The sequence below is a fragment of the Colobus angolensis genome, unplaced genomic scaffold, assembly GCF_000951035.1.
Source record: "Colobus angolensis palliatus isolate OR3802 unplaced genomic scaffold, Cang.pa_1.0 Scaffold420, whole genome shotgun sequence".
In the NCBI taxonomy this organism is placed as follows: Eukaryota; Metazoa; Chordata; class Mammalia; order Primates; family Cercopithecidae; genus Colobus; species Colobus angolensis.
Genome location: NW_012117600.1, coordinates 160,144 through 169,618, shown reverse-complemented (window position 1 = coordinate 169,618; position 9,475 = coordinate 160,144). Strand labels below are relative to the sequence as shown.

The window sequence follows — 9,475 nt, the reverse complement described above, 5'->3', positions numbered from 1 at the left end:
ACTCCGTCTCAAAAAAAAAAAAAAAAAAAAAAAAAAAGAATAAAGTTTGTAGGCCAGGCACGGTGGCTTATGCCTGTAATCCCAGCACTTTGGGAGGCCGAGGTGGTTGGATCACCTGAGGTTGGCAGTTCGAGACCAGCCTGATCAACATGGAGAAACCCCATCTCTAAAAAATACAAAATTAGCTGGACATAGTGGTGCCTACCTGTAATTCCAGCTACTCAGGAGGCTGAGGCAGGAGAATTGCTTGAACCTGGAAGGTGGAGGTTGCCGTGAGCTGAGATTGCACCATTGCACTCCAGCCTGAATCAGTTGAGGCCAGCCAGGATCAGTTGAGGCAACAAGAGCAAAATTCCATATTAAAAAAAAAGAATAAAGTTTGTTCGCCAGGCCCAGATACAGTGGCTCACACTTGTAATCCCAGCACTTTGGGAGGCCAAGGCAGGTGGATCTCTTAAGGTCAGGAGTTCAAGACCAGCCTGGCTAACATGGTGAAACCCTATCTCTACCAAAAATACAAAAATTAGCTGGGTGTGGTGGTACACCCTTGTAGTCCCAGCTACTCGGGAGGCCGAGGCAAGAGAATTGCTTGAACCCAGGAGGCGAAGGTTACAGTGAGTCAAGATCGCTCCACTGCACTCCAGCCTGGACAACAGAGCGAGACTCCATCTCAGAATAAAGCAAAACAAACAGACAGACTAATTTGTTATTCATAAGTGAATTGTACCTTTCTTTTGCTCATTTAATAATTGTATGATGCTTCATAATATACCTTAAATAGACCAGGCGCGGTGGTCATGCCTATAATCCAGCACTTTGGGAGGCTGAGGGAGGTGGATCACCTGAGGTCAGGAGTTTGATAGCAGCCTGGCCAACATGATGAAACCCTGTCTGTAATAAAAATACAAAAATTAGCTGGTCATGGTGCCAATGGCCTGTTCTAGCTACTCAGGAGGCTGAGCGGGGAGAATCGCTTGAACCCAGGAAGCGGAGGTTGCAGTGAGCCTAGATCATGCCACTGCACCCCAGCCCAGGCAACAGAATGAGAATACACACACACACACCACACACCACACACATACACACACATATGTATACACACACACACACACCTTAAATATAAACTGTTTAGGCTTTTCTCCTGTAATTTCTAGTAAGTCTTGTTTTACTTGTTTCTACAGGGCGAATGGAAGCTGGTGATTCATTTAGTTAGTGGTGATTGCAGCATAGCCTGCCTCAAGTGTTATGGGAAGTTTAATTCTCTGTTCTTTGGTATAATGGTTCTCACTGATTTTATTACTTTTTGATTTATGTAATTAGAAATGGTTATCTCCTTAATATGAAGGTTTGTTGTTTTTTTTTTCTTTTTTGGAGACGAAATATCGCTCAGTCGCCTAGTTTGGAGTGCAGTGACTCAATTTTGGCTCACTGCAACCTCCACTTCCTGGGTTCAAGTTACTCTCCTGCCTCAGCCTCCCAAGTAGCTGGGATTATAGGTGTGCACAACCATGCCTGGCTAATTTTTGTATTTTTAGTAGAGATGGTGTCTTGCCATGTTGGCCAGGCCACTCTCGAACTCCTGACCTCAGTTGATCCACCCTCTTTGGCCTGCCAAAGTGCTGGGATTACAGACCTGAGCCACTGTGCCTGGCTGAAGACATTTTTATGATACGACTTTTTGTGCTAGAGGTGAATGTTTCTTTTTTCTTTTTCTTTTCTTTCATTTTGGAGACGGGGTCTCACTGTGTTACCCAAGCTGGAGTGCAGTGGCGTGATCTCGGCTCACCGAAACTTTTACCTCTGAGGTTCAAGTGATTCTCCTGCTTCAGCCTCCCAAGTAGCTGGGATTACAGGCATGCACCACCACACCCGGCTAATTTTTTTTTTTTGTAGAGGTGAGGTTTTACCATGTTGGCCAGGCTGTTCCCAAATTCCTGGCCTCAACTGATCTGCCTGTCTCATTCTCCCAAAATGCTGGGATTAAAGGCGTGAGCCACCACACTCAGCCAAGGTGAATTTTTGTTTGTTTGTTAGTTTGAGACAGAGTCTCGCTCTGTTGCCCAGGCTGGAGTGCAATGGGGTGATCTCAGCTCACTGCAATCTCCACCTCCTGGGTTCAAGTGATTCTCATGCCTTAGCCTCCCAAGTAGCTGGGATTACAGGCGTGCACCACCACGCCCAGCTAATTTTTTTTTTTTTTTTGTATTTTTAGTAGAGACCGGGTTTTGCCATGTTGGTCAGCCTGGTCTCAAACTCCTGACCTGAGATAATCCACCTGCCTTGGCCTCCCGAAGTGTTTGAATTACAGGCCTGAGCCACTGCACCTGGCACATTTTTTAAACTATTGATAGGAGCCTTGCAGAGGATTTTAGTTTTCATGGTAGCAAACCATGTAATGTGAAAGAATTTATCTGAAAGTAGGAAAGTAGGAAAGAACTGTTTCTAAAATGATAAAGATTTACAAAAGAGTTATGTTAATGAGAGAGAATCCTTGGATCATTCCTTGCTGCTATGAATGACCCTCAAACCTCCATGGAGCACTGAATAAGCGTGTCTGCTGTGGTTTGTTTCAGATGGTTAGCTCTTTTCCTGTCTCTGAAAGCCTCCTACAGGCTCTATCAGCTACGCTCCTGGGGAGAGCCAGAAGGGGAGAGCCACCAGAGATACCTGAGAAACAAGGATTTCCTTCTTGGGGTTAATTTTCCACTCTCCTTTCCAAACCTTTGCAGCTGCCCTTTGTTAAAGGTAAGCAATTATTTGAGCATAAATTACCTCCTTAGTATCTTCTTTCCTTTTCCTTGAATCTGTAAAAATAATAGTAAAGTAAATGAAGGCCTGACAGAACCAAAAAGTTCCCAGAGGAGTGGGTGGTGCGGCGTATTGAGTTCTAACTTAATTTACACTTTGTATATATATTTTTGAGTGTATTTATATTTTCAAAATGTTTATTTTTTACATTACTGTGGAGTACACAGATCTTAAGTGTACAGCTCTGTGAATTTATATATGTGTATACATACTCTTGTGTAATAACCACCTAGGTCAATATATAGAACACTTCCATCTCCCTCATGCTCCTTTCCGTTTAACACCTCTAGTTTAGAAAAGACAAACCAACAATTAAAGGTAATTGCCATTCTACTTCTGTCACTATAGATTATTTTTGCCTGTTTTGGAACTTTATATAAATGGAATTATTTGTATGTACATTTTTGTAACTGGGATTTTTCACTCAGTATTATTTATGAGTTTTGTCCATGTCGTGTATAGCATTATTTTTTTATGGCTATGAAGTATTACATTGTCTGAATGGACCACAATTTATTAGTCTGTTCTACTGTGGTAGATATTTTGGTTGTTTCCAGTTCTAGGTTATTATGAATGAAACCCCTATGCACATTTGTGTACATCTTATTTGATGAATGCAAACATTACTTTCTTTGGTGTTTACATCCAGGAATGGAATTGCTATACTGTCAAGTATAACTCTGTTTAGGTTTAGTAGCTTTTGCCAAGTGTTTTTCCAAAATGGTTTTATAAATTTACATTTGCACCTACGGTATGTTATTCAGCATCCTCCACTACACCTGGGAATGGCAATCTGTTTTGTTTTGTTTTGTTGTGTTGTGTGACTCCTTATGAATAATCATTCCTTACAGTTATAATTATTTTAAGTATTTATTTTGAGTATTATATTTAAATATTAATTATTATGTAGTGGCATCTCATTGTAATCTTAAATTGTATTTCCATGATAAGTAATGATGATGTGTACAGTTTCATACAATTCTTGGCCCTTACAGAATAGTAGGTGACAAAAAAGGTGAAATAAGGTGACAGGAACTGAAGTTATAGATGTAGGTCCAGATCATATGCAACCTCATAAGAATTACCGAGGGTTTGGAATTTATTCTGAGTGAAATGAGTAATACTAGAGAGTTTTGAGAAGAGGAGTGACAGTTTGTTTGTTAAAGTCCTTCAGCTAGATTGAAGTTTAGAAGCTAGGTCATTTTCCTTGTATTCTATAGAAAATGTTATGGGGTAGTTTGACAGTTACTGTTGTGGAATGAAGGACATTCTTTGGCTAGGTCGTCCAGTATTTGTGCCCTGTACACTGAAAAGCTCACATGATTTCCTTCTCTTCTATTTTCCCAGTTGGTTTCTTAAGCATTGCCCCATGTAATTTTTGGACTTTGGAGAGGGAGTCAGTAATCCAAATTAATGTAACTGGATTCCAGCCTGTTTGGAATAATGCAGTCAGTGGTGGCAGGGTGATTTCCTGCTGGTGAAATATTCCTAGTACGTCTACTGGGAACACTGGTATGTCTGAGGAGTTGCTTAACCTTCTGTAAAAGATTAATTCCTTCTCTCAATCCCTAAATTTGGTAATATATGTTACTACTGTAATACATTTTTATCAATTCTGCTTTTTATACAAAAAGCACCATTCTTCCAAGAGATTGTTGTTCCCTATTTTGTAGACACCTGCATTTTTCTTAACACTAGAGATATGCATCATTCATTTGTATTCTCTGTTTTCTGAAAATATTATAGTATGTTCCAGAGCGTCTGCTTAGTGAGGTCCTTATATCAGTTAGAATTGCCTGAGAAAGGCAGATGTGGGTAGTATGCTTTATGGGAAACTGGTCATAAAATATGTTTACCCAGTTGAAAGATTCACTTATATTTATTTATTTTAATTTTATCCCATGTTGTGGATAGACATTTGCTCTTGTAGTGGTTTAGAGTATACACTGAATTAATGAGCTAATGGGCCACGGGGAACTGAAAGCTTATCATATATGTGTGGAGACACTGTTCTGCTTTCAATCTCATTATCCTTATTTCTAACATATGTATGTATATTGAAATACCAACCAAGTAGTGTATTTTGCTAGAGCTTATTGTTCTCATAATTAATGATAAGACTGTCAGCCGGGCGTAGTGGCTCACACCTGTAATCCAGCACTTTTTGAGGCTGAGGCAGGTGAATCCCTTGAGGTCAGGAGTTCAAGAGCAGCCTGGCCAAAGTAGTGAAACCCCCGCATCTACTAAAAATACAAAAATTAGCTGGGTATGGTGGCACACGCCTGTAATCCCAGCTACTTGGGAGGCTGAGGCATGAGAATTGCTTAAACATGGGAGGCTGAGGTTACAATGAGCAGAGATCACACCACTGCACTCCAGCCTGGGTGACAGAGCGAGACTCCTTCTCAAAAAAAAAATAAAATAAAAATAAAAATAAAATTAACTGGGTGTGGTGGCACATGCCTGTAATCTCAGCTACTCAGGAGCCTGAAGCAGGAGAATCTCTTGAACACGGAGGCAGAGGTTGCAGTGAGCCGAGATCATGCAGCTGCACTCCAGCCTGGGCCACAGAGCAAGACTCTGTCTCAAAAAAAAAAAAATTGAAAGCGTGATGGGTGCCTGTAGTCCCAGCTACTCAGTAGTCTGACACAGGAGAATCCCTTGAACCCAGGATGTCAAGGCTGCAGTGAACCCTGATTACACCACTGTACTCCAGCCTCAGTGACAGAGCGGGACCCTGTCTCCAAAAAAAAAAAAACTCAAAAAGGAAATCTTTGTTTTCAGCCAAGCAAAATGATCATTAGATATTATCCACTCTTAAAGGTTAGCCTAGGTTCTGAATATAGAACCAGAAGCCAGCTGGGTGCGGTGGCTCATGCCTGTTAATACCAGTATTTTGGGAGGCCAAGGCAGGTGGATCACCTGAGGTCAGCAGTTCAAGACCAGCCTGGCCAACATAGTGAAACCCCATCTCTACTAAAAAAAATACAAAAATTAGCCGGGCATGGTGGTGGGTGCCTGTAATCCCAGCTACTAGGAAGGCTGAGGCAGGAGAATCGCTTGAACCCGGGAGGTGGAGGTTACAATGAGTCAAGATCGTGCCATTGCACTCCAGCCTGCGGAACAGGAGCAAAACTCCGTCTCAAAAAAAAAAAAAAAAGAGCTAGAAGCTCCAGATGTAACAATTAACAACAATGTAGAGGCTAGGCATGGTGGCTCATGCCTGTAATTCCGTAATTCCAGCACTTTGGGAGGCTGAGGCGGGATGATCACTTGAGCCCAGGAGTTAGAGACCAGCCAGGCCAACATGACAAAACCCCGTCTCTACCAAAAGAATACAAAAATTAATCAAGCCTGATGCCATGTACCTGGAGTTCCACCTACTTGGGAGGCTGAGGTGGGAGGTTCGCCTGAGCCAAGGAGGTTGAGGCTAAAATAAACAGTGATCTCACCACTGCACTCTGGGCCTCTGAGGGCGACAGAGTGAGGTGCTCTATGTCTTTGCAAGAATGTGGTATTGTCTGTCTCTTCACTTAAACTTTGTTGGGTAGTAGTGTCTTATTGTGTCTTTAGTTAAATTTCTTTTGTGAAAATGATATTGAATACCTTTTCTGGTGTTTATTGGCCATTTGGATAATTGCCTTTAGGAAATGTTTATTCAAAACTCTTGCTTATTTTTCTATTGGGCTGACTGTATTTTTCTTATGATTTGTAGTTCTTTGTATATTATAAATATCTTCTACTCTGTAACTTTCTCATTTTTAGTGGTACCCTCCCCTGCCCACCGTTTTTTTTGAAACAGGATCTGGCTTGTTCTATTTCCCAGGCTGGAGTATACCGATGCAGTGGTAGCTGAGAATTAAAGTTAGGTTAGGGTTAGTTTACTGTGTTGTTCAGGCTGGCCTTGAACTCTGGCCTCAAACTATTCTCCGGCCTCAGCCTCTCAAAGTGCTGGAACTTAAGCGTGACCTACTGCACCTAGCCTCAGTGTTGTCTTCTGACGAATAGTTAATAATTTTTGTGTCCTGCTGAAGAATTCTTTGCCTCCAACAAATTCGTGAAGATAATTCTGTTTCTTTCCATATCCCATCTATTGAAAAGACCATTCTTACTGGACTGTAGCATCAGTTGTCAAGCAGGTGTCCATATACGTGTTGGTCAGTTTCTGAACTCTGTTCTCTTCCATGAACCCATTTGACTATCCTTGAACCAGTGCTACTCTATCTTAATAAGTACAACTTCACAGTAAGTCTTGGTAACTGGTGCACAGGTCCTCTGACTTTGCGTTTCTTCTATATTGTTTTGGCTGTTCTTAGCCCTTTGTGTATTCATGTAAATTTTAGAATTGGCATATAAATCTTATTTTATCATATTCTCTTTCCTTTTTTTTGGTAGCAGCAGGGTCTCACTGTGTTGTGTCTAGGCTGGTCTTGAACTCCTAGGCTTAAGCAGTTCTTCCATCTTGGCCTCCCAAAGTGCTGGGATTATAGTTGTGAGCCCATGTGCTCAGCTAAATCTTTAATCTCACCTCTTTTTAGCAGTCTAGGTAGTATAGGTCAGAAGTCCCCAAATGTTTTGATTATGTACCCCTGTAATAACAACATTCTTAATCTATTTCTCCAATGTCTGTATGCTATTTTGTTTTAAATTGTATACATGTACTGACATATTAATATTTACATTGTGAAGTTTGCGTGTGCCTACTTTGGAAACCACTGATGTGAACATTTTATTTGAATAGGGAATGGTGGTAGAGGGGAGACTCAGTGTTTACTATAGAAGATATTCCTGTGTTTTACATGCTGTACATTGTTTTTCAAACTATTTTAAATTATTTGACCTCAAAGGTCCATGGGGGGGCATTGATTTGTGTATCGTAAGTGCTTATAAATTGAATGAATATCCAGTGTAGAATGTGATCTTTGGGAATTGTCTGGTGCTTCTTTTTTCACTGCTCTAGGCTACCTTCAGAACAGCCTCTTCCCAGTGTTAGTCCAGTCCAGCAAGGAGAAACATATGTAATTAATGTTGTTTACAAACATATTATTGCATACCACAGTAGGCAAAGTGTGTTAACAATCATTATCCCTGTGCTGTATTTGGAAGAGTCACTCATGCACGTATTGAAAATATACACTCATGCTTTAAAAAACACACACACACTTAATGTGGTTCAAGATAAGACTTTAAATACTACACAATTAACTGCCTGATTAATGGTAGATAATTAATGGTAGAGTTCAGAATGGGAGAAGATTACTTCATAGAAATAGTATTGTTAAGTTGCATGTAGGCTGGGTGTGGTGTTGTCTCGTGCCTTTAATCCCAGTACTTTAGGAGGCTGAGGTGGGAGGATTGCTTGGAGCCAGGAGGCACGACCAGCCTGGACAACATAGTGAGACTGTGTCTCTAATTTTGAAAAAGTTGGATTTTGAGTGGTAGAGATTTGGATAGGAGGAACATAATTCCAAGTTAAGGATTTGAGCCAAAATAAAGGACAGTAATGACAGAACAGTCTAGAAGGGTAAGTTTGGAAAGTCTTTGAATGCTAGCCTATGTGGGTTTAGATAATAAGCCTGTTGTCCCAGCCCTATTTGTCTTACTTTCTTCAACAGATACTAAAAGTTGTATTCCTGGGTCAAAGTGTTGGTAGCCGCTGTGAAGCCATGAGAAGGAGTATTCTGGTAGCGGGTTCAAGTAAGGCTGCTAAATCACCAGTGTCATTATATCAATCCAGTTGGGGATCTTTGTTATTTGTATTTTATGAAAATTAACCTCAGAGTGTGATATCAGGAAGAATGGAGGCAGCAATCCATGTTAAGGAAGATCTTAAGCAAAAGTTTGAAGTGTCAGGTACTAAAGACCTGATAGCAATGGACGTAACAGAAAGATTATAGAAAAGGGATCAAGGGACTTTGATCGGTTTGGATATGGATGGGCATTGGAGATGGAAAAATTGCTTCGAAAAGCCAGAGTTCAAGAGAGGATCCAGAGGGAATCTTAAGTTCCATATCAAGTTTAAAGCAAAAATGAAAGCGTGAGATTAAGAACTCTTTGATTGTGAGTACAGATAGAAAAGAGAAGGCAGAACCCCAGTTGTAAGGATTTATAGGGAGAAAGATCCTGGTTAGGAGGGGTAGATAATGAGTATTGAAGTGTGACAGTTGAAAAGAAAAGGTAAGGTATTTCAGGAGGGGAGTTTGGTTTAAGTGAAAGTTGACTTTTTTTTTTTTTTTTAAGCGAAAAGAGCCTTGCAGATTTCACAATGAAAAGGGAAGAAGAGGTCGGGTGCAGTAGCTCATGCCTGTAATCCTAGCACTTTGAGAGGCCAAGGTGGGCAGATCACCTGAGGTCAGGAGTTGGAGACCAGCCTGGCAAACATGGCGAAACCCTCTCTACTAAATATAAAAAAAACTAGCCAGGCGTAGTGGCCTGTACCTGTAATCCCAGCGAGTAGAGAGGCTGAGGCAGGAGAATCACTTGAAAATGGGAGACAAAGTTTGCAGTGAGCTGAGATCATGCCACTGCATTCCAGCCTGGGCGACAAAGCAAGACTCCATCGCAAAAAAAAAAAAAAAAGAAAGAAAAAAGAAAAAACAATTAATGAATCCAGGAGTCAGTTTTTTGAAAAGGACAAAAAATTAGCCAGGCGTGGTGGTGGGCGCCT

At 41.0% G+C, this 9,475-nt stretch overlaps 1 protein-coding gene across 1 annotated transcript in view; it reads left to right on the top strand.

Moving 5' to 3' along the window:
- INO80 (INO80 complex subunit) overlaps window positions 1–9,475 on the top strand; it is a 122,955-nt gene that overhangs the window by 53,928 nt on the left and 59,552 nt on the right. Inside the window, exon 22 of the mRNA XM_011956676.1 lies at window positions 2,574–2,745. Coding sequence (XP_011812066.1) covers window positions 2,574–2,745 — 172 coding nt within the window. The remainder of the gene's footprint in view (window positions 1–2,573; window positions 2,746–9,475) is intronic.